We start from the raw sequence: 26077 nt of genomic DNA on the forward strand, positions 1-26077 counted from the left end.
TTTATTTTGAAAACGCACACCGGATGTGTTGTTTCCAGCTTAACGCCTGAGAGCCTATGATTGAGAAACAGCGGCTGGCTGCTGCTCGCTCTCTTTCACTGCTGTCCCCCTGAAATCAAGGCGCATTTTAAAACTTTGTTTTTCTTTCTCTTATTTTCGGAATCAACCGGACTCCACGCGAAGCCTGTTTTTATCCAGATGAGCTTGCCATGAGCATCACGCGGCTGGAGACCTAAACCGTGGGGTCTGGAAGAGGTGAAGATGCCTCATGGACCGCTCCATCACCGCCAGTGCGCCAGTTCAGGGCATCCCGAACGCCGAATAACAAAGAAATGCCGAGGTTTAGCGTCAAATGGGTGGTTGCGGTGGTGCTGATTGGGGTGGTCGGCGGCGCCTTCTTCTTCTGCGAGTATCTCATCTACTTTCCGACCATCCTCAAGTGCGCCTGGCCGAAGATCAGCCATGCTCGCGGCGGAGAGGGCATCGACGGCCACTCGGTGGACTCTGCGGTCCGCGCTATGGTGCTGTCGGACACGCACCTCCTCGGAGCCGTCGGAGGACACTGGTTTGACAAGCTGAGGAGGTAATAATTCATTTGCATATATTCTCATATATATTTGCCCTCCATCCGTCCGTCTGTGCCCGGGGCTCTGCAGGAGTGATTTGTAAACAACAACATCCAATAACGCTGACTTGTGTCCAAACGCGCAGGGAATGGCAGATGGAGAGGGCTTTCCAGACCGCTCTGTGGCTGCTCAGGCCCGAGATAGTCTTTATTCTCGGGGACATCTTCGACGAAGGCAAGTGGAGCTCGCAGAAGGTAACGAAGAGCTCCCTGTTTTTCTTCTTGCATTGCTCTGTACCCCCCCCTTATGATAATTATGATGATGTTCGAGTATGTGGATGCAAAGCAGAAGCTCTGTGTTCTCTGGTCATAACAATCATAATCATGTTACCATCCGGGCCCCAAAGGCTGCAGGTTTTTGAGGAAAACAGCTGCACCAGGTATCCTCTTAGCCCGCCATGGTACATCCATCCTGGTGTGTTGGGGGGGATCTTCTGGGAATGCTCAGAAATCTATTAGTGGGTTATAAAATGGGATCTGTCAAGACAGATAGAAGCAAGTGGAGCGAGAGGAACACAACACAAAGCCTCAGACAGTAAAATCTCCTCTAATCTACTTTCCCCTCCACCCACCCACTCGCTGATTCCTCCTCATTTTCACTCTTTGAATGGCAAGTCATTTAATTTGTATTGTGTTAAAAGAGGATGGGCCTGCGTGTTTGAATTCACGCTGAGAGTACTGAGAGTTGATCTGCAGCAGGTGAATAGATCAGTCTGTCATTTATTTCTTTGACTAACTAATCATTTGCCTCATTTGTGTCTGAGGAGTTCCCCCTCCATCTTAAGAGGACATCTTGAAATTAGTTCTCGTGGTTAGAAAACTGGCCACAAGGGCAAAGGTGTTCAACGTACAGTGGCATGAAACAAAGAAAAGCATGATGATTTTAGCATTTGTGGTTGATTCACGACGTGACTGGCTTCCTCTTGAAGGATTTAGAGCTGATAGCTTGCACACAGAATAAAATATGCTAGAAGAGTAATAAATGGTGCAAAATTGTCCCCATTTTGCTCTGCTAACAGTCCAAAACCCTACTTATTTGAATAAATCAGTATAAAGAGTAATATAGAAACAAATCGGCACATTTCAGACCCCAAACTCAGGAACCGTGTTGGATGTTTGCCTGATGAATGACCAACAGTTCCATAACCATTCATTCTGGGAGCAACCTAACTGATCAAATACGTCATCATTTTGGTTGAAAACAAAGACGCAAACCAAGGTGAAGGAGTCGTATTTGCCTGACAACTGAGTTTAAAGATCACTCTGTTAGCGAAATAGTGTCCTGTTTGCTCATTCTGTAAATCTGTAAAATTCTGTAAAAGTGTTTATTTTGTCTCGAGCCTCAGAAATTGGCCAAAAACCAAAAGATATTGAACATATGGTGTTAAAAATTATGTGCTTGATTTACGATTTGTTTGAGGCATCTTCCTGGAGGATTCAGTGCCGTGAGTTTGCAGAAACAATAAATGCTTAAAAGCAGAGAAACACACCAAACTATAGTTTTAGTTCCTTTTATTTTTCTTTCACTCTTTCTTCTGTAAATGTTCGGAAAAACTGCCGGCTTTGTTTATCCGACAGTCAGACAACCAAATATTGTTTAACTAAAAATTACTAAAAAGAATCAAATCTTCTGCTTTTTTAATCCAAATACTTTACCACACACTCATTAATCCCCTAAATCACCTAACTGATTAATAAATAGTTACATTTCAAGTTAGAAAATGTGGTCAAATCAGAGATGAAAACCGCTCCTAATTCCCACATCCTATAAATTCTATAAATAAGAGACACGATGTATGAAACCCACAGCACTGATGCAATTAAAGGCTGTTTCTGTGTGCGGTTTCAGTCCCGTAGAAGCAAAACTGAATCTGAATCAAAGCAGCTCATCTCAGCCGCCCGTGGGGGCCGCCGGGCGACCCTCAGAGATCCCATTAACGCTCGTGAGCTTCTCCGGGGAGTTTTTCTTGTTTGAGGCCTGAAACTTCAGCTGTGTTCGTGTCGTTCTCTCCGCAGCACTGGGAGGACGACGTGCGTCGCTTCCACAGGATGTTCAGACACTCCACTGACACGGAACTGGTTGTACTGGTTGGAAATCACGACATCGGTTTCCATTATGAGTAAGCACATTCTGTATGCTATTGTTTTTCGGTTTTCATTACGTAACCTTTACTCTGTGACCGGTTGATCTGGTTTTACTTGGCCTTTACCTGAGGGACTTCTCTATTAAGCACAGGTTTTACCTCTGACTCAGTATGAACGATTTTCAGCGCTATTCTTTGTTGCCCTAGTTACAGAAATACCTGCCTCCTTGAAAAGTTTTTAAAGGAAGAGAAAACATTAAATGTGGCACCCAAAAAAGTCAATAACTGTCTCCTACTACTACACCGCACAGCAAGAGGACTTTGTATACATTACATAAACTGCAAGGAGGCGATTGAATATTTCCATGAGGCAGTTTTAATAAGACAAAGCAGTGGCTGGATGCAGCACATGCAGTCAGGTCTGAAGCCATCGCTGGAGGGTCTTTGCTTTGTCTTGTTGCTGTAGCAGTAATGTGGTGCTTTCATCATAGTATATATTAACAAGTCACATTAAAAACTAAATATTGGTGTTAAAGGTAGTGTTTTTAATGGAGGCAGTCTCACATTTCCGTCATGCAGCTCGGTAATGCAGCAAGCGTGTATTAATCCACAGGGGGAAATATTCAGCAACAAATACACTGCTTGAGTATCGTTTGCTGGAAGCTACAGCTGTGCCCAGCTGTTTCAAGACAGTACTGAGCTGTAAAGAGGGAGGTTTGTGCTACATGTTAAATATTGACAGACTAATGAACTGCTGGTATTGTTCGTTTGGTGGTGTTTGAATACTGCCTACTGTACTGACGTCAGTTGCATTCTTATCAGATCAATGTTTACATTCCACAGCGATATATAGACATGACGTTGTGGGCTTTGTGTTTAAATCTCACTTCCTATAATTAATTTGCATTGTTCTGACAGAGACACAAAAGCAAGAAATTGTACGGAAAGCCAGAAATCTTCCTCTTAATGCCCACCAGGTTCTGGTTAGGGTTAGGTTCACATCAACCCATTTGTATAGTAATTCCATCTGCACGACCAAATAGAAATATTACAAGAGAAGAACTATGGAAGAATAACAGGCAGCATCGTCTACTTTTTGAAAATAGTCTCTTTTGGCTTCTGGCTAAAATGCAACTTAACCCCAACCCTCTGCGGTTCACTGGAGATCTGATGGATGTTAACACCAACGGCAAAACAACGGAAAATGTAAAGTCTGATAAACCGAAACAGAATGCATTTTCAGATACAATATGCAAAACACAAAGTGTCTGTAAAAATAAGTGTTAAAAAAAAAAATCAGTAAAAAGATTACACGATTATATTGATAGCAGGTTGGATCAAAAAAAGAAAGGATAATGTGGCGTCAAATTGAAGTGGAACTGCAGTTATGTAGTGCTGACCAAGAAAATTTACCTAAACAGCACTTTATTTTTTATACTTTAAGTGCTTCATCTACCTCACATCCACGGCTGCTTTAGAATCACCAGTTATTCTAACGTGCATGTCGCTGGGCACAGCGAGATCATGCAGACTCTACACAGAACGGCCTCGGGAAGGTTCAGCCTTCTTGCTGTGAGGAGATGGTGCTAACGGCTGCACAGAAGATCTTGACTCTGTGAGCCTTATCTTTAACGACAAGTTATTTCAGAGACTATAAAGAAAAACAATCTGCATCTTCTAGGCTCTTTGTGAGATCAAGTCCATGCAGTATTAGAGAAAGGAAAACCAGCAATTCCTTATAAGCAAAGAACATCAGGAAGGAAGAAGTCCTGATGACCGGTTAGGGAATGAGGGGAAAACAAAGGTACAACACACAGAGACCACAAACAGCAAACAGGACAAAACTCACGCCACAGCAGAGGGAAGAAAAAACGTTTATGACATTATTCATAATAATTAGATAATATAATAGCAGCATATAAACCAACTCCATATGGAGTGAAGAAGAAGTGTTCAGTGTATCATGGGAAGTCTTCCAGCGTCATGAGCCTATAGCAGCATAACTTATGGATGGCTCAAGTTCACCTGATCTTGCTCTAACTGTAGAATAAAATAGACACACTAAATAAATCACAATGTGCCCCTCATCGAATTTCCTGGTCATCTTACAATATTCCTTCAGACCTACACAAATCTATACAACATCTTTTAGGTGCGAGATACACAGAAAGGAAAGCAACACAAGTCCAAAGAAGATACTTTGTTCAAGTATCGTTAAATTGGAGCCAAATAGTGTGCAAACCTTTGACATCTTTTCTCAGCATGCTGTTTAAACTATTTAACAGATCATTGTAGTGTGTGTGTGTGTGTGTGTGTGTGTGTGTGTGTTGAATGTCCATTCATGAACTAGGAAGTAGCCGTTTGATCTAATTGATCAACTGTCGCCACATCCTCCCTTCAGTGCAGTTATGACACGGTAGTTTTTCTTTTCTTTATGTTCTAATGGAAGTTTCTGACAAACACGGCTTCTCCTCCTATACGCTGCATGTTTGAGAGTGTTCAAAGACGAAACTCTGGACATCAGAGGACATCAAGCTGTCTCAAGTTCAAGTCATGGAAAAGGCTTTGAAATGGCGTTCACACTCCCCACTTTTTTATGTTGTGACCCATTCAAGCAGGGAAAAAGTGGCAACTCGCAGCCCTTCATCAGAGGTGACACATTCCTGTTAGCACTTGAAAGCCAAGTTTTACCTTCTTTAAGTGTTTCATTTGAGTCATTTTTATCACCCCGATGATGAGAAAATGTCAAATATTTTACAAGACAAAAGGAGAGTTAAATGGCCTTAAAATTAAAGGTAATTTTCTTTTCTTTTTTTCCCTCCTTAATGGCTAATCATCTTGCAACCCTTCATATTCAACTGTGGCCAGTTATGACAGAGCCCACTGATTTCAAAGGCCATTAAGAAATTATGTTAATATGTGCTTTTTTTTGTTTTGTTGGTTGGCCCAACGTTTTCAGGAAGGAGATTTATTTGTTAAAAAAAACCCTGATAAGATTTTGTAAGATTGTGGTAATATTCGGAGCAAAATTAAGAAGAAATCTAAAAAGAAATTATTTTAAAAAAAGAAAGCAGAAGATGAGCGATGAAGAGATTTATTTATTTTGTCACTTTGTTAAGAATTCCCATAGAAAAGTCATAAAGGAAAAAGATTTTAGCTTTTATTTTTAATAAGATGGTTTCACTGAGGTTTTATTGTCTTTCCGGTAATTTTTTTAAACTACATTTTTTGTGATGGATTGCATTAAATTGCAGAAAAGTTGTGTTCATTGTGTCCAGCATGTAACAACCTTCTTATAGGAGACTCTTCTTAATTTCTCAGGGGAAGAAAACACAATGTCATGCATTTTTTTTAAATGCTTGGTATTTGACATGTGTGACTCAGAAATGTGAGCTTTTGTAGACATGCTCCTATGTGGTTTGATTCTAGCCGAGCAGCGGGAAGCATGCTGGCACAGCTGTTATGTAACGGTGCGTGATAGACAGGCAGACACGGCAGACTGAGCAGCAGGTTTTTGTGCTGTGTGATGAGCGTATTGTGTCTCCCTGCAGGATGGACTGGTTCAAGCTGCAGCGGTTTGAGAAGGTCTTCAACGCTTCCTCCACCAGGATCGTCACCAAAAAGGGCATCAAGTGAGTGACGGGAGGGTGAAACATAAACGTAAACATAAAAACTGGTGACACGCCTGCAGGACAAACATGTGACTCAGCATGCGGGAAGGTCGACGGTTTAATCCCCTGAGTCGGCCTGTGCCACAGAGGTGCTTTTAGACGAGCCAGGCAACTGTTCCCGAGGTCTTAATTGTGTGTCAGGAGATTGCGCTCAGTTTTGACTCTGTGTATTAAAAACAAAGTACCCTCCATAATATGATAGATTATAAGATAAGATGAAGATGAGATCCTTTATTTAATATTCAGCTACTGTGAAATTCTTGTGTTACAGCAGCTTTAAACACAACTTGTTACAGGACAGTTTAAATAAAGGAGAAACGCTCAGGAAAATTAGATACAGTCTTGTTTGTAGGGTTTACCCATCAGGACATATTAGCACGTCTTAAAATGACATAAATACAACCTCACATGAACAGCAACCTATGGCATATTAGACTGTGTCATTATTTAACAAAGATGAAGATTCACCAGCCTGTCGAATCACTTGAAGTAGTTGTCGATGTCTCTCAACGTCGAATTTTTGCCCGCTCTTCTTTACAGCGCTGCTTTGTGGGAATTCTTTCATTCACAGCTCTCTTAAAGTCCTGACACATAGCAGTACCGTGATCCTTTTATTTTTTCAGACGTTCCTCACATTTGACTCTAGAATACTTCGGTTTATGGTGAAGTTCACGGTCAACTCAATGATAGTAAGTTGCCCTGGTCCTATGGCTGAAAAACAACCGCAAATCGTGACTCCTCGATTGCTGTGTTTGGCAATCAGTGTGAGGTGTTTCTGTTGATATGCTGTGTGTGGGTTTTGCCAGGGGTGCTGCTTTATGACCAAATGTCCACTTTGGTTTCATCTGTCCACAGGATATTGTTCCAGAAAAGGTTTGTTCAGATGCAAACCTAAGCCATGCTGCAATGTTTCTTTTAGGAAAAGAAAAAGAATAGTCCTTCAAGCCTTACTTATTCAGCTTTTTTTTTAAATCATGTTGTCATGAATTTTAACATTTAACATGCTAACTGAGGCCTGGCAACCAGATGACGTTTTACTATGTCCTGATACATAAAACATGAACTTAAACAAGATGTTTTTTTTCCACGTGACTGTAAGACAAGCAGAATAGATCCTCAAGTTCAAAATCTAAATGGTAAAAGAGCTCAATTAAATAGGAAAAAATAAAGAAAAATAACAAAGGATCTCCAAAAGTGAAAATCTAAATGAAATTCGGTAGAATAAAACGTGAAAGTTGAATATAATACAATAACTTGGCTGTGCAGAGTAAAAAATGCCCTATTAAATATTAATAAATTGTAAAATTATAACATGATGTGGGAATGACTTCCTCCGGCAGTGTAATCAGTCATTTAAACATATTTGAAACAGTGCCTGTTAATAATGGTGATAAAAAAAATGAGTCGATAAATGGACATTTATTAGTTAACATGGTAATTTATGGCATAAATGAAGCAGTCACATGGAAAAAGTATGGCTTATATATATTTGTTAGGTTTGCTGATTATTAGAGCTGCCTGTGGGAGTGGCAGACATCTTATTTTAAACGTCTTGCTGGTCTTTCTGCCACTGAAATATGGTGCGCCATTAGGCCAAGATCTAAAGAGCCCCCTAGAGTCTTCAGGAAAAAAAACTGAAGTCTGTAATAATTTGAAATAAATCATTAGACTGCAAGGAAAATTATGTACAAGTGGCAGAGAGTTCAAAGTGACTCCCAAACTGTGCAGGACTGCCAGGCCCAGAAAATTCAAAATTCAAACCAACAGCAAACTGTTTGATGCAAAAAGAAAACTGAAGGAACACAAATGTCAGGAAGAAATCTGCAGGTAACTGAGTTGCTTCTGCAGTCAGAAAATTGGACCTGTATGCAAGGCATGCCAGGAGAAGAGCCTTTGCTGTCCACAAACAACCTCTGAGCAAACAATGGTGTGTGTGTGTGTGTGTGAATACGCAGACAAAGAGCAGACCCTGTGGAAAAAATGTGCGACTTGCTGGAGCTCAGAGTTAGGACGCATGTTTGGCACAGAGCAGAGACAGCCTCCAGGAGAGGATCATACCAGCTGTGAAATGTTATGGTTTGAGGCCCCTTCAGTGCCTTAGGAAATGGGCAGCTTGCGGTCATTCAAATATGAATCCTACATCATACGAAGGAGTGCTTGAAGATAATGTGAGGCTATCTGAAGGTTTAAAGGGAAGTGGAGGTGCATTTCAACCTAAGCACACCAGCAAATCCATCAAAACAGTGGCTAAAGAAGAAATGAGGCACTGCGGGGTAACTGGAGTAAGAGCCAAGATGTGAATCCCACTGAAATGTAAATGCAAGAAACCACTTAAAAATCCAAGATTGGTAGATATTCTTTAACACAGTTTATACAGAATAATATTATATGTGTTGTATGCAGTAAAATTCATCTTTAATTTCAGTCATAATTTTACCTTTCAGTGATTACCGAAACAAAATCAATGACAAAATACGGTTATGTTGTCTTACCTTTCAGAATAATTCCCTTGTTTTGCCTTTCAGGACATTTTTCCTCTTTACTTTTGTGCCTCAAAAAGCCAATATCACTCTCTGCCAGAGTGCAACAGATCACATTTTTTTCCCTCATTTAAATTATATTTCAAAGAAATCTGCTGAAATACAAATTTGGGTTTTTTAATATATTGAAACAAGATGTTTTCCAAAGTCACTTAATTCTATAACACCAGATGTATCATATTTGATACATGAGATTTTAAGACTACATAGCACAATATATTTGAAATTTAGATACGTTTTTTTAATTGTCAGAAGAATCAATAAAAAATAAGTTATTTCATGGCTCAGGCTTTACAGGGTTAAAAAGTTTGATGATGTTGGTTGTGTTAATGCATTTTCATTGGAACTAATGTTAGGCACCACTGCGTGACTAGAGCCAAATGAAGGATTCAAGAAGCAGAGTTAAAGTGAAAGCAAGCATTTAATGCTTAAGATAATAAGCAAGGTAGAAAATCCAGAGAACAAAAAGACAAAGACCAGGAATATACAGAGAACAATGGGAACACAGGACTGGGAAAACAGTGACATGGACAATACTAAATCAAACATGCAGAAGTACCTGCTGTGACAAAGGAGCAGCTGACAGTAGCTTTCCTATTCTTTCACATGCTACATAGGAAAAGTGAAGGATGAGACAATACAGTGGCTTGCAAAAGTATTCGGCCCCCTTGAACTTTTCCACATTTTGTCACATTACAGCCACAAACATGAATCAATTTTATTGGAATTCCACGTGAAAGACCAATACAAAGTGGTGTACACGTGAGAAGTGGATTGAAAATCATACATGATTCCAAACATTTTTTACAAATAAATAACTGCAAAGTGGGGTGTGCGTAATTATTCAGCCCCCTGAGTCAATACTTTGTAGAACCACCTTTAGCTGCAATTACAGCTGCCAGTCTTTTAGGGTATGTCTCTACCAGCTTTGCACATCTACAGACTGAAATCCTTTCCCATTCTTCTTTGGAAAACAGCTCCAGCTCAGTCAGATTAGATGGACAGCATTTGTGAACAGCAGTTTTCAGATCTTGCCACAGATTCTCGATTGGATTTAGATCTGGACTTTGACTGGGCCATTCTAACACATGGATATGTTTTGTTTTAAACCATTCCTTTGTTGCCCTGGCTTTATGTTTAGGGTCGTTGTCCTGCTGGAAGGTGAACCTCCGCCCCAGCCTCAAGTCTTTTGCAGACTCCAAGAGGTTTTCTTCCAAGATTGCCCTGTATTTGGCTCCATCCATCTTCCCATCAACTCTGACCAGCTTCCCTGTCCCTGCTGAAGAGAAGCACCCCCAGAGCATGATGCTGCCACCACCATATTTGACAGTGGGGATGGTGTGTTCAGAGTGATGTGCAGTGTTAGATTTCCACCGCACATAGCGTTTTGCATTTTGGCCAAAAAGTTCCATTTTGGTCTCATCTGACCAGAGCACCTTCTTCCACATGTTTGCTGTGTCCCCCACATGGCTTGTGGCAAACTGCAAACGGGACTTCTTATGGTTTTCTGTTAACAATGGCTTTCTTCTTGCCACTCTTCCATAAAGGCCAACTTTGTGCAGTGCACAACTAATAGTTGTCCTATGGACAGATTCCCCCACCTGAGCTGTAGATCTCTGCAGCTCGTCCAGAGTCACCATGGGCCTCTTGGCTGCATTTCTGATCAGCGCTCTCCTTGTTCGGCCTGTGAGTTTAGGCGGACGGCCTTGTCTTGGTAGGTTTACAGTTGTGCCATACTCCTTCCATTTCTGAATGATTGCTTGAACAGTGCTCTGTGGGATGTTCAAGGCTTGGGAAATCTTTTTGCTTTAAATTTCTCAATAACTTTATCCCTGACCTGTCTGGTGTGTTCTTTGGACTTCATGGTGTTGTTGTTCCCAATATTCTCTTAGACAACCTCTGAGGCCGTCACAGAGCAGCTGTATTTGTACTGACATTAGATTACACACAGGTGCACTCTATTTAGTCATTAGCACTCATCAGGCAATGTCTATGGGCAACTGACTGCACTCAGACCAAAGGGGGCTGAATAATTACGCACACCCCACTTTGCAGTTATTTATTTGTAACAAATGTTTGGAATCATGTATGATTTTCGTTTCACTTCTCACGTGTACACCACTTTGTATTGGTCTTTCACGTGGAATTCCAATAAAATTGATTCATGTTTGTGGCTGTAATGTGACAAAATGTGGGAAAGTTCAAGGGGGCCGAATACTTTTGCAAGCCACTGTATATGCAATGAGATAAGAGAAGAAAAACCAGTTGGATAACCAAACACAGCTAGAGAGTCAGTGAGGGCAGGGAGAGGAAGTGAAACTAGTCAAATAAAAGATTAAACTGTTGATAAAATAAAAATAGAAAATAAGAAAAATGGGGGAAACGAGATTAACTTAACACACAACACAGCCTAGAATAGAACACTGAAGGCATCCAACTAAATACAACTAAAACTTAAACCATAAGAACAAACAAGGCCCTTTTTACTTCTAGGACGAGGGAGGGGGGGCTAAATTAAAGCAACTCCTCTATAAATAGAAAAACTAAGAACTAACTGATAAGATAAAAGGCTCACCCAGGGAGCTAGTGAGGAATATAAACAAGATAACATATAATACGAAAGAAACTAGGAACAAAACTCCCACATAGATTATTCTAAAACCAAAATGAGTCATGAAGTCACAAAAATTCAGAGGCCAAAAAGACCTGCGAGCAGTAACAACTAAGTGATCGCTGAACGCGTATTTACCAGAATTGCACTGAAGGTCATGGTCATATTTGCCATTTTACAGGCACTGTTTTGTCTGGTATTCGCAAGAAAGGGAAACTAATGCAGGGTATTAAGTCAAACACAAGGAAAGACAGACAGTGATACAGTATGACTTAAACAGATAGGAGCAGAGGCTGTAAATAGACACGTGAGGCTAACCAGGGAGAGTGGAAACACCAGGCTAACAATGCACAGCTTAAACTAATTAAGACAATAACAGAAGAAGTACAACTAGCAACAAGGCAGAGAGAGCAGACTTACAAAATAAAACAGGAGGTAACTAAATGGGGACTCACATAACAGAGACAACAAGATGCAAGAAGACACAAGGAGGCAAGAATAATGTAAAGAATCAAATATCTATTAAGAAGTCTAAAAACAGTAGGACAGCTAAACTAGCCAAGCAATTCAAAAAACTAAAATTCAAGAATAGTCACGGAAAAGACTAAATAATAATGAAAACTCTCCAAAATATCTACAAAACTCACTGGCCATGAGATTTTTCCATTTCCTCAGGAACTGGTCAGATTTAATGAAACAAACTGAGGATTTTATTTCTCATTAGTTTGTGCAATTCAGTCAACCTATGAGAACAAAACTTATCACTTTCTTTTTGTACTTCACACATTACAAAACCTGTGATTTGTGGTGGATCGAGAGCTAGATGAGCTACTACGTCACTGGCATTCTGGTTTCTTTGTGCCTCGATGTGACACGTTCTCTTGTCCACGTTCGTTTATCATTGTCATTGGTCATCATGTGTCATTTAGTATTTTGTATAGATAAAACGGAGCTTAATGACTCCAGTATACTTCTAAAAATAATTTTTAGGCTTTAGATTTTTACAGTTCTTATCACCACATAATGATGCTGACAGTGAACCATGGCTAACAGAATTAGAGCAGTGCTGCAGAAACCTGGGTTTAAAATGTTTCTGCACAAAAGATTTCAGACAAACTAGTAACAGGATGTGTGTTTAGATTTTATTTAAAACAGAAGCGTGGAAGTAATGAAAGATTGTGATGACTTGTGACTGTGCCATCTACACGTTACACCTACAGGAGCTTCTCAGCCATGAAGCTCCTGGTCGGCATCCTATTACAGCACCAAGTTGGAATTCAGTGAGCTCTTTAGAACGACCCATTCTTTCACAAATGTTTATCCCCCCTACAGGATTGTGTCAGAAGGCCATCCGGTGTAAAACTGCTAAATCAAACATGCAGAAGTACCTGCTGTGACAAAGGAGCAGCTGACAGTAGCTTTCCTATTCTTTCACAAATGTGATTAAAGACAGACAACAAGGCTGGAGGCTTGATTTTATTCCAGCAAAAATCACCTGAAACACCTGAAAAAACGCCAATTAATTGCATTAGAACACATTAGAACACATTAGAACGTCTCTCATAGATAGTGATAATGTACAGTGTTCTTGTATGAAGTATAATAAGGTCATAAATGATCCCACTTAAGTTGAAACTCTCGACTGGTCACTTTAGGGTTAAAACATCCAGTAAATGCTTGTGCTCCCTGCAGCAGTGCTGTAACATATTTGCATTTGTTGCGTTACATTTACATGAGAACAGGCCTTTTGTTGTGTTGTAATATATTATAAAAGGATCTAAACAAAAAGCCCTATTTCCGCTGACAGAGAATGGTTATGTGCTTCTCCCTTTTTTTTTAGCGGCGCTGATGTAAAACGCCCACAGTGCAGCAGTGTTTGTCCTCCATGTGAGCTCTAGTTTTAGGATCTATTTAAAGCAGCTGTAAGCAATAATTTTATAATAATGTATCAAAGGTGACGTGAAAACATTGTGGCAATGCGAAAAAAAAGGGGGGCCACACATACACAGAGATTAATGCTCTGGATCCTCAGCTCGCCCTCGCCTTTACGGGCCCAGCTCATTGTTTTACTCTTCTGGTTTACTCTCATCACACGTTTTCAGCTCACAGCACTCACAGCACGCTACCTTCGCAGCACCAGACAGCAGACGCACACAGTTATCCGCAAGCTGGCGAACACAGAGCCAGATATTTCCCTCTGGAGTTGGTAAAAAACAGAGAGTGAATATTGGACTTAGATTTGTCAGGTGGCCAGAAATGCAACTCCAAACGAATTCAGATGCGGCTCTGAGAACTGCAACTGTTTTCTAACAGGTTCGCCATCTACTTAAAAGCCAATGATACTGGGATGTTGTTTTGTTGATAACGATGCTTTTCCTACATTTCCTGCCAGACTAACTGAGAATCTCCTTCTCTCGTCAGTTTTCTGCTGGTGAACAGCGTGGCCCTGCACGGCGACGGCTGTCCCATCTGCCAGTCGGTGGAAAAAGAGCTGATCAAAATCTCCAGGGACCTCAACTGTTCTCTTCAGGTGGGAGGAAAATTTCTAGGAGTCTTTCGCACACTTTTTCACTGTCAGCGCCTCGAATGCACTCTGCCACTGGCACTCGAGATGCCCGAACAGAAAATTAAGACGTACCCAGAGCTGGTGTTTTGTTCTTCTTACACATCCAGTGTTTATAAAAGCACATTAGAAGTGGCGCCTGGTTTGTGTTTGTAGTTTTTAGGTTTTTTTTTCCTGCAGACAGCACCAGAACCAGAGGCAGTGTAGCGATATGAAATAAAAATGTTACCTGATGCTTGAGGATGCTTTGTGAGGTTGTGGACAAGACAGCTGATGAATTCTTTATGTTTTCTCCTCTGCAGAGCGCGCAGTCAGGGAGCGGAGTGATGGACGGCTGTGAAGGCTCGCAGCTCTACCCTCCCACCCCCCCCATCATGTTACAGGTAAACTGCATGACTCCACTCAGACTTCATCAGAAGCTGATAACATTTAGCAGTGGAAGACGTGATTAGCCTTTTCAACACTCGCGTACCCGAGCGTACACTGAATGCGTTATCGGTCTCTGTTATGGCCCCCGAGTGGCGTCCCAGCTCTACGCTGTGGAGGAAACAAAATCCAAAGACCTCATTTTGTGCAAAATTCAGCTGCCTGAGCTGGACACAAAAGAAGGGAGGGGAAAAAAGTTATTTTCCAAAGTTGTAGTCTTTTTTTTTTGTCTACGACTCTCTTTTTGTTTTCCTAAGGGCAGAATCTCCTTGCTGTGCTCTAGCAGAAGAAAAACAACACAAAAACCTTCACAAAATTTCTTTCTACAAAGTAGTATTTCTGGAAAATATCCACATGGTTTCATTTAGAATGCTGAAGTCTTCACATCAGCTTCAGGTATGATAATAATAATAATCTCTTCTCCGCTGTGCAGAGTGGTGCATATCTGTCAAACTCAAGTCGTGCTGGGAAGGTATCGCTTCCAGTACCCAATCTGTTTTTCAATGTACACATACCAACAAGTGAGAAAAATCATTTCGTGTTCTTTGGTGTGCATCTGCTTTTTTCTTTCATTTCTATTTTCTCCGTTTCCTTCCTGTGTCTGTGTTCGCGTTTACCTTTGAGGTTGGTTCTCTATGTGTCTTGTCGTGGTTTTACATCCTGTTTTTGACCTATTTAATCAGCACTCTGTGTATATCTAGCTGTGTCTTTCTTTCTGTCTTTGCTGGACTGTCAGTTTTCCCTCCTGAGCTTCTTGCCTTCATCCTCTGTGCCTCCTGGCATTCCTGGTTAGTTTCGCTTTTGTGACTTTGATGTTTTCCTCTTTGGACGATGGTTAATCAGACTTTTAATTAAAGATCTTTGTCAGTTTTTTTCATCCAGCCTTTCTATCTGCATTTGGGTCTTCCTCTCAGCTGACCCTGTAATCAATTAATATATTTAGAACTTCATACTTAATTACTGATTTTGGAAACACACGGTTGACGTTCAACATGTCATACTTAACAGGGATCTGTCATGCGCTTTTCCATCTCCATATTTCTATTTTTGCTTTCCACATACCACAGTTGCAAATAATTTCAAAAAATTGGTCCCCAGTTCAAACTGTTTCTCTCACTTAACCTCGCTTTCTTCTGATTGGCTGCCCCTCACAACAGAAGCTTTCAGCAGGAGGCAATGAAGGTTTCAGTGGTCACAGCCAGAGTTGTCTAAGAATACCACAATAATATCACATTAAGCCGATAACAGAAAAAACAAAACTGTGTGAAGATGGAGCTCTTGGCTCACAGGGATTACTTATTCATACACTGACCTCAATATTTGAAACTGGGAATCTTAAAAAAGGTTATCAATCATTGTACTAACAGACACTGACAAAAAACTAAAGTTTTTTTTAATATATATTGAAATAAATGTTGTACAACAACCAAATAAAATTTCAGCCAAATGTTATATAAAAATATATATATACATTTTTTGAACAGTATTTGTGATCCAGACGTGTACCAAACGTTCACGTTTGAAACTAATTTAACAACAATTTAGGCTCAACAGCTGCACATCATTTAGAGCTTTTAGGCCTCGAATCAGCAGAAAATATCTCAGCGGAGTAACAATGAATGACTGAAACGAGGCTGAATTTAAATGTTTGCATCAGCCTTAAAATACGACTTTACCCGTCCTAGTTTTCAACCAAATTTAGAGATAAAGGTGATGTTTTTTAAAGGTTAGCGATTGATCGACAAGACCCTGAAAACAACGTCCACTGATTACTGTGTGGTGTGTAGGGATGTTGGGTTAAGCTGTAAGTTCAACTCTATGAAATGACCAATCATTACACGCTGCTTTACAACAGGTCTGCAACTGCGTTTGAAGCTGACATCGAACAATTTACTTAAATGCTCTGTCAGCTTTTTTTACATTTAGGAGACATTTAGGAGAATCAATCATCTATTTTACAATTATACGATTTAACAGAAAATGAAATGAGGTTCAAAAATGTTCGACTCTCTAATTACCTGTTTAGAAAACTCAAACTTTATTTCCATCGTAGTACAGACCTGCAGAAAATTAGGGAATATTTACTATTTGTGAACATATTGTCTGTCATATGAATGCAGTAATTCATAATAACACCATCATGTGTTATAAAACTGTGGCAGTCACCTCTCTCTCCAAACCCATCAAATTATGGCATCTGATGGTAAAATATGCAGCACAAAGGTCAGGTGTTTTATGTTTTAGTTCATCACAGAAAACAGTTGTGCCTGTAAGTGAAGCGCCCTTGAAATTGCATTAAATAGCAATAGAGATTAACTGTCATTTACCTATGACACTGCCTTTATTAACTTTTTTTTTTGAGGACAGCGGGCTGCTTGTGTGTGCAGATCTGAAAAGGACAATATGTGCTCCTTTTTGTGGCAAAGCTCAGTTTTGAATGTTTGAGAGAGACACACCACATTGTCAAAAGTATTCACTCATCCATCCAAGTCATTGATTTCAGGTGTTCCAATCACTTCCACGACCACACGTGTATAAAATCAAGCACCTAGACATGCAGACTGCTTCTACATGAACTGCTTCTTGTGAAAGAATGGGTCACTCTCAGGAGCTCAGTCAATTCCAGCATGGTATTCTGATAGGATGCCAACTGTGCAGTCCAGTCGTGAAATTTCCTCACTACTAAATATTCCACAGTCAGCTGTTAGTGGGATTATAACAAAGTGGAAGTGAACAACAACAACAAGACCATCTAAAATCACATAGTGAGGTCAGTGGATGCTAAGGTGCATAGTGCGCAGAGGTGACAACTATCTGCAGAGGCAGTAGCTACAGACTTCCATGTGGATGTTAGATTTCCCAAGAACAGTGTGTAGAGAGCTTCATGGGATGGGTTTCTATGGCCGAGCAGCTGCATCCAAGCCTTACATCATCCAATGATATATAGCACGCAGCCACTGGACTCTAAAGTAGTAGAGATCTGGTCTTTGGAGTGACTATTCACGCTTCTCCATCTGGCAATCCGATGGATGAGCCTGGGTTTGGTGGTTGCCAGGGGAACGGTACTTGTCTGACTGCACTGTGCCAAGTGTAAAGTTTGGTGGAGGGGGGATTCTGGTGTGGGGATCTTAAAAAAACTCTTAATGCTTCAGCATAACAACACATTTTGGACAATTTTGTGCTTGGGGACAGCTCCTTCCTGTTCCAACATGACTGCGCATCATTGCACAAAGGTCCATAAAGACATGGATGAGCGAGTTTGGTGTGGAAGAGCTCAACCTCAACCCCATAGAACACCTGTCTGTATGGCTGTCTGACCTCACAAATGTGCTTCTAGAAGAATGATCAAAAATTCCAATGAACTCACCCCTAAGCCTTGTGGAAAGCCTTTCCAGAAGATCTGAAGCTGTTATAGCTGCAAAGGGTGGGCTGACATCATATTAAACCCTATGGATGTGATGTCACTCAAGTTCATATGTATGTGAAGACAGATGAGTGAAAACTTTTAGCAATATTGTGCGTCTCTCAGTCTAGTTCAATGCACTATCCTATTATGGTCATCTGTGGTGCTAAACCAAAGTTTTGTAGCTCCAAAGTTGAACAGGTAAGAAGGTAACACCTGAGAAACTTTACAAGTCTCAGTTTTTTCGGCTATTTCAACAAACAAAGGAGAGCATGATTAAAAAACCTCCCATTTTCATTTCTCAGTTCATACATCCTCGATTCCTCTCCTCGCTTTATAGTCCCTCCCAACAGAGATCGGAGGAGGCAGTAGGGAGACACGAGAAGAGAGGAGTCGAGGCAGCAGTCATTTGACAAAATGAGACATCCTCGCCTCTGTGGTTCATTTTAAAGTGATGCCAATTAAATCTGATGTTGGCACAACCACATCATAAATTCCTTTTATTTAGCCGACTGCTGCTGTATTTTATGATCGTAAATGTAACAGCGCAACAGTGTGACAAGATATTAGACGCTTTTCTTAATCGCACACAGGAAGGTTTGATGTACTTAAATAACTGAAACTGCATATAAAGAGAATAGTTGTTTAAAGAGCCTTTCTTTTTGCAGTATATTCCAAGCGCGTGCATGAATCTTTTATACACAACAGGCAAAGAAACACTTCCGCGTGTGCATCCAAGGATTATAGCTCCTCCGGCAAGCCTCCTCTGGCTCTCCAATGCATTTTAGGGACAGAGACATCCTTCATCATTGTGTGCTGAGATTGATTCCTGAGTCACAGGCGGGATAGAGAGGACAGAGGAGATAAAGAGGCACTAAGTAGATAAATGAGAAAAGCGTCCTGTAATTTATGTACAAGATTTTAGCAGGTGATTGGTTTAAATAGTCACATGACACAGATTGAAAATTCTGACTGAGGTTACACCACACACTCTGGGATCCATGCTTTATATAAACTTCCTTCAGAGGAAGCCCTTTCAACTAAAATCATTATTCAGTCCAGAAGGTGTCATGAGTGTCATGGTGTGTTGAGTGTTACGATTCAGTACTCTCTCTGTGACAGCGACTTTGATGGATTGCCCGCTCTATCTGGAATGAATTACACGTTCAAGTCCAGTGAAACGCAGAGTGGCATCGTGAAACTTTGGGGAATGTGGGTATTCTCCATGCTCCCTGTGCAAAGGGCTGTTTAGACACGTGGATCACTGCAGATGTATTTATGAACTGTTTGATGGGGGAATTACGTGGCTGGGTGAAAAACTTGACACCAGAAATGCTGTTACTGAGCTGCCTCTCAGCCTGTTTCCTGTTCTTCCATGAAAAATCTAAATCCATGCACGTTTCCCTGACTGTGTGCTCCGTTCTGCAGCACTATCCTCTGTACAGAGTGAGTGACGCTGGCTGCACAGGACAGGACGCCGCGCCGCCTGAAGAGCGACACCTGCTGTTCAGAGAGAAGTACGACGTGCTGTCCAAGGAGGCCTCACAGAGAGTGAGTACTCTGCAGTCTCATCACACCGCCTCCGCTGTCTGTCTTTTTTTTTCTTTCCTTTTCTCTCAAAGCGCAGATCTGTTCTGAAGTGTTTTCATCCAATTAAAACGGCAAACAACAGCCCGCCGTCAGAAATAGTCTCGTATAGAAACAGCAGACGATGGTGATGATGATGGTGATGATGAAACTGGTGATGTAAGGGAGCAGCAATCAGCCTCTGAAGCAGTTATGGGTTTCTCTCCTCAGCTGCTGCAGTGGTTTAAGCCCCGCCTCATCCTCAGCGGACACACCCACAGCGGATGTGAGGTTCTCCATGACAACAAGTACCCAGAAATCAGCGTGCCATCCTTCAGCTGGAGGAACAGAAACAACCCCAGCTTCATCCTTGTGAGTGAAAGCAAAATCGTGAACAGACTTTTTACAGTGTGCGGATTAAAGTCGGCATTTTTCAAGCAGCAATACATGAAAAATAATCTAATTAATCTGTATTATAGAGAGAGATTATTAAGGTTGTCGAATGGCTGGGCTGTTTCTGTGTGGATTGCCTTTTCTCTCTGTTTATCTGCCCAGTGCACAACCTTACTGTTATGGTTCAGTCTCAGTGGCGTACAGTAGTTTTTGGCCCCAGCAGATATACTTTGAAAGCCACTGCTGAGCACGCAAACACTGTAAGCAACTAGCTGATGAACACATCAGAGAATTTAGCAGCTGTGCCAGATGTTTCCCTCAGGAGAATCAATAGGGAGTGAGCAATTGGTAACAAACTACATCTGGCACAATATGAGGTTTTACTTCACAGTTATAGAGGTAAGAAATATACATATATCAACTATAGATATCTATAGAAAATCCATCCATCAATTTTCTTCTGCTTATACTATTCGGAGTTGTTGTGGGGGCTGGACCTATCCCAGCTGTCATGGGGCGAGAGGTCAGAATCAGAATCGCGTTTATTGGCCATGTATATGCGCAGACACATACAAGGAATTTGGTTCCGGTAGATTGTAACTCTCAAGCACAGCAATGTATATCTCAACAATGTAAGGTGTATTGTAACACAATACACCCACTCACTCACACACACACACACACACACACACGTGTGGATATATACATGTACACATGCATACACAAACATACACAAAGCTGTATAAACCAACCATAAATAACCAATCTAAATCTTATATACATAAAATATCGGATGACAGAAATGAAATGAGATGAAATAAATACCACAGAATGTACATAAGGTGCAGTTGCAGTCTGGCAGTGTGAGTAGTGTGACAGTTCAACTGTTTAGGAGGGAGATGACGAGGGGAAAGAAACTGTTCCTGTGTCGGGTGGTCCCTGTCTGCAGGCTTCTATACCATCTGCCAGAGGGCAGCAGGTCAAAAAGTCTGTGTCCAGGGTGTGAGGGGTCTGTGATGATTTTCCCTGCCCGTTTCCTGGTTCTTGAGAGGTACAGGTCCTGGATGGAGGGCAGGGGGGCGCCGATGATCTTTTCTGCTGCCCGTACAGTCCGCTGCAGTCTGCTCTTGTCCTGTTTAGTGGCTGCACCATACCACACTGTGATGGAGGAGCACAGGACAGACTCAATGACTGCAGTGTAGAACTGGATCAGCAGCTCCTGTGGAAGACTGTACTTCCTCAGTTGTCTCAGGAAGTACATCCTCTGCTGGGTGGAGTTGATGTTGGTCTCCCACTTCAGGTCCTGGGAGATGGTGGTACCCAGGAGCTTGAAGATCTCCACAGTCGACACCGGGCTGTCTGATATGGTGAGGGGGAGCAGTGTTGAGGGATGTCTCCTGAAGTCCATTGTCATCTCTACAGTCTTAAGCGTGTTCAGCTCCAGATTGTGCTGGCTGCACCAGAGTACCAGCCGCTCAACTTCCTGCCGGTATGCAGACTCGTCACCATCCTGGATGAGGCCAAAGACGGTGGTGTCGTCTGCAAACTTTAGGAGTTTAACAGCCGAGTTCTTAGAGGTGCAGTCATTAGTGTAGAGGGAGAACAATAGTGGTGAGAGGATACATCCTTGAGGGGCACCAATACTGAGGGACCGAGTTTCAGAGGTGATCTACCCCAGCCTCACTTGCTGCTTCCTGTCTGTTAGTTAACTGGTGACACGCTGAGCTGGGAGAGTTTGGAGGAGAGAGGTTCAGGCACGATGGTGTTAAAAGGCAAACTAAAGTCTACAAACAGGACCCTGGCATAAGTTCCCGGGCAGTCGAGGTGTTGCAGGATGTAGTGCAGCCCCATGTTCACTGCATCATCCACCGACCTGTTTGCCCGGTAGGCAAACTGCAGGGGGTCCAACTGGTGGCCTGTAATGTCCTTCAGATGGGCTAACACCAGTTGTTCAAAGGATTTCATGACCACAGACGTCAAGGTGACAGGTCTGTAGTCATTCAGTCCTGTAATGGTGGGTTTCTTGGGGACCGGGATGATGGTGGAGCGTTTGAAGCTGGAGGTAAGAGGTGTGTTGGGGGTCAATGTCTGAAACAATGTCTCTGGGGAGGGGTGGGTGAGGGTTGAGAGTGTGTCCGTCTCAAACCTGCAGTAAATGGCCTGTATTTATATAGCGCTTTTCTAGTCCCTAAGGGCCCCAAAGCGCTTTACACAACCAGTCATCCACCCATTCACATGGCAAGCTACATTGTAGCCACAGCCACCCTGGGGCGCACTGACAGAGGCGAGGCTGCCGGACACTGGCGCCACCGGGCCCTCTGACCACCACCAGCAGGCAACAGCTGAAATGTCTTGCCCAAGGACACAACGACCGAGACTGTCCGAGCTGGGGCTCGAACCGGCAACCTTCCGATTACAAGGCGAGCTCCCAACTCTCGAGCCACGATCGTAGAATGTATTTAACTCGTTGGCCAGGTCTTTGTTTGCTTCAACAGTGGGTGGGGGGCGTCTGTAGCTGGTGATTTCCCACAGGGCCTTCCACACTGATGCAGGGTCGTTGGCTGAGAGCCGTTCTTTCAGCTTCTGGGAGTAGATCCTTTTAGCTGCTTTGATCTCCTTGGTCAGTGTGTTCCTGGCCTGCTTGTACAGGGCTCTGTCACCAGAGCACGCTGGACAGGTTGCTACGCTCATCAAATGCAGCTCTAATTCATTGCAAGTCAAAATGACCCTCAGCTCCCAACATCCAGTCTGCCACTGGTACGAATCTAAATGGGCTGTAGGCGTGTATGTGAGCATGAATGATTGCTTTTCTCTGCATGTTTGCCCAGTGCTAAACCGGTGACCTGTAAAGGGTAGTGGTGATTTGAACCCCCTTTTGACTCCATGGCTGCCTTCATGGTTTAGATTCGACAAGGTGCTGGAAAAATTCTTCAGAGGTTTCAGTCCGAATTGGCATGATAGCATGACAAAGTTACTGGAGATTTGTCAGCCGCAGATCCATGATCCACAACCACGTTTGCATCAATTTCACTTCCACCAAGGAAGGAGGTGAAGATTTTGAATCTTTTTTTGTGAGAGTGCCCTGAGCTGACAAATGCCATATTAAACCAAACCAGCACCTCAAAGTTCAGCTTTGTTCCACATATTTGAGAAAGAAATGATCCTGTTTCTTCTTTTTAAAAACTCAAAATCCCAGAAGCTACAAAATCCTGATTACGGGTATGTGCTCTGTTTAGCCATATTATCTTCTTCACTTAGTGAGTGACGCCAGCTTCACAGGAGAGGACATGAATGATGATTAGTCCCACCTTTGCTGCTCTGGAGGCTTTTGTTTGAACTTGATTTAAGCAGAAACACTTAAAATAAAGTTAAGAGGAAAACAAAGGTAGCATTACACTAACATGATTTTGTCCAGTATCTGTGACAGAGAAACATTCAGATTTTTCTCCAGAGAAAATCAACAAGAACAAGGAGGACATGCAAACTCCCCGAAACCACCTTATGTCAGGCAGCAGTACTTAATAGTGAGCTAGAATCAGCCATTGGTGGCCTAAATTACATGTTTTTCTTTCATACAAACAAATAGTTTCTTAATAAAGTGTTTAATTATATAGTAAACAATCTGCTGAGGTGAGATTCTGTTGAATCTGTTGTTCCTTTGTTTACAGGCTATAAAAAACAGATTCATTCAGATAAAAAAAAAAATAGGAAGGAAGGAACTCAAAATGAGCTCCTATTTTTAATCTTCGGAGGCCCTCTGGTGGCCGAAGAGCTCTAAGCAGCCACCACTGCCAGTATAAACATTACTCATCACCTCTAACTCACGTTATTTCTCACTTCTCCCCCCTTTCTTCTCCCAGGCGACGGTGTCACCGAGCAGTTACACGCTGTCCAAGTGTTTCCTGCCGGAGGAGAGCACGGTGATCAGCGTTTACTGCTCGGCCGGCGCCTGCCTGCTGCTGCTGTTCCTCGCTCACTGTCTGTGGATGAAAGGCCTGCTGCAGTGCCTCAGCCTCTGCCTGCTGGGGAAACACAAGTCTCTGTGAACTACATTAGCCACAGCCCACTGGGACAGAGCCATAAGCTGGTAATTTGGTGTAAGTTGATGTGAGGATGCTCTGTGTGGACCAAAAAAAATGACAAGAAAAAAAATCTGTTTGCACAACCTTGATTTGTTTGTCCGGGTGTTTAAAGGCACTGTGAAGGACGTGATATGATTTTTAAATGTTTTTAAAGGACTCAGAGTTAATCACTACTGGTACTGATGATGGCGGTGGTGATGTTAGAGCCTGTGACGGAGGCCCAATTGTTCTTACAAATCATCAGTTTTAACTTCCTTGGAGTAACCGTCACTGACTTCACCGCTGAGTGAGAAAGTACGCATGCATGGGACGGGGGTAGCACAAATCAAAGGAGTAAATATGTAAATACTAACTGTCCCTGGTCTGGTTTAAGGTGGTGAAGTTAGAGGTGCTTTAAGTCTCTTCTCTCTGATGTTACCTGTGAGCCGATGTGAACGCACACTGATCATCTCACTCAACTCTGAACACTCTTCGTTTCTGTCGTCGATGTCAGATAGTCCATCCGGGTTCCTCATTGTTTTTATGACGCATATCAGAGAAAAAACAAAAAGATATCGTTGCTGATTTTCTGTGCCAAATGTTTGTGAAGGTTTTTTGCCAAATCGTTGGAACGTTTCTGATGAACTGTACATAATAAATAATCAGAATCTTAAAGCCTGTTTCACAGTTTTCTGGTGAACGAGAGAGGATGTTATCACACGCGACAGACGAAATCCTTAATATATAGGTACAAATATTTTATGTTTGCAGATTCATGTGAAATAAAATATAAGAAAATCGGTTCAAAATTTGTTTTCATTTGGTTTTTTTGCGTTTGGTTTGCTTGGTTGTTTTTTATTTTAGTCATTTTATAACTGAGAAAACACAGCTTTTAGCAACAGTATAACAAAGTACCTTCATTTTTTACTTTAATAATGTGCAGGATTAATCCACTGTGTTTATTTTATATTATTCACTATTTATTGATTGATTGGATTATAAAGTCTATAGAACAGACCTTAACTGTGACCCAGTTTCATCTTTTTAGCTGTGGTTAAAAAGATGGTTTTGACTCTAGAATACTTTGGTATACAGACTTGGTCAACCTAATGACTGCTGGTGCCCGGGTCCCGTAGCTTCAAAACAAGCCTGAAATCATCATGATGATTTTCATTACACTTGAATGAGATCTTTGTGCTACTATGCTGTGCTTTATTTCTGCCAGACGTGGCACTGTACTTTATGGCCAAATGTCAACTTTGATTTCATCTGTCGACAAGACATTGTTCCAGAAATCCTGTGGTTTGTTCAGATGCACATTTGCAAACCTCAGCCATGCTGCCAGGCTTTCTCCTGGCATCCTCTCCAAACAAGCCATACTCTAATTGTACTGTCATGAACTTTAACATTTAACTTGCTAAATGATGCCTGTAAAGTCTGAGAGTCATTGCACTGTCTGAGCTTGGGGTGAGTTTGCTGGGATGTCCACTCCTAGGAAGATTGAGAGCTGTTATATGTTTTCCACTTGTGTATAAGCTTACTCACTGAGCAAATTGTTTTTAAATGGTTGTGTGTCTGTGTAGGCTCTCAGTCATGGATATGATAGTCTTGAGAGCTTGAAAAGAAGCCACCTGGACTTCTTTAATTTGTGAAGAAGTTTTGCCCCACCTGGTATTTAACACCTTGGTGGGGTCTGCTCCTTTGTTTAAGTCATGCTGAAGGTCGTTCCCCACGAGCCAAGGTGTGAAAAAAAGGCATGGGTAATTACCATTACCGGGCCAAAACTGAAACCTAACTGCCCCAGCCCACCAATCTGTTGAGCTATAGGGCTTTGGAGTCAACTGAGGCATTGTTGTAGTTTTTTATGAATTTGTTAATTAGCATAAAAGAAGGAATGTCTGGTTTATTAGTAACTTTAAAATTTAATTACGGAAAATTTTATATTTACCATCTTCTTCTTATCTCTTACTTGTAGTTTGGCAACTAATGTCACGGATTTAAATCAGTATTTAAACTTTGGTTTAAATACTGATTTAAACCAAAGTTTAAACTGAAAACTCAGGTTTTGAATGTGTGATTTCAGTTTTATGGTAACAATATATTTTAAAACATGTCACATGAAAACTCAGAACTA

The 26077-nt window shown here is 41.7% G+C and overlaps 1 protein-coding gene across 1 annotated transcript; it reads left to right on the forward strand.

The window, feature by feature from the left end:
• The first annotated feature begins 49 nt into the window (after nt 1-49).
• mppe1 (metallophosphoesterase 1) lies at nt 50-24742 on the forward strand. The gene is made up of 9 exons (XM_063461185.1): nt 50-583; nt 712-820; nt 2642-2745; nt 6261-6341; nt 13953-14061; nt 14397-14477; nt 19352-19474; nt 19721-19861; nt 23743-24742. Exons 1-9 carry the CDS (start codon nt 333-335, stop codon nt 23926-23928), a joined length of 1185 nt encoding a protein of 394 aa, XP_063317255.1. The 5' UTR covers nt 50-332; the 3' UTR covers nt 23929-24742.
• Nucleotides 24743-26077: the final 1335 nt, after the last annotated feature.

The sequence above is a fragment of the Pelmatolapia mariae genome, linkage group LG18, assembly GCF_036321145.2.
Source record: "Pelmatolapia mariae isolate MD_Pm_ZW linkage group LG18, Pm_UMD_F_2, whole genome shotgun sequence".
NCBI classification, from domain to species: domain Eukaryota; kingdom Metazoa; phylum Chordata; class Actinopteri; order Cichliformes; family Cichlidae; genus Pelmatolapia; species Pelmatolapia mariae.

What these genes read in the sequence shown, in the direction of transcription:
- mppe1 (XM_063461185.1), top strand. Translation starts at nt 333, where the DNA reads ATGCCGAGGTTTAGCGTCAAATGGGTGGTTGCGGTGGTGCTGATTGGG. An exon ending in ACCTCAACTGTTCTCTTCAG is followed by an intron (nt 14,062 to 14,396) that starts GTGGGAGGAAAA and finishes TCTCCTCTGCAG; the next exon opens with AGCGCGCAGTCAGGGAGCGG. An exon ending in ACAACCCCAGCTTCATCCTT is followed by an intron (nt 19,862 to 23,742) that starts GTGAGTGAAAGC and finishes TTCTTCTCCCAG; the next exon opens with GCGACGGTGTCACCGAGCAG.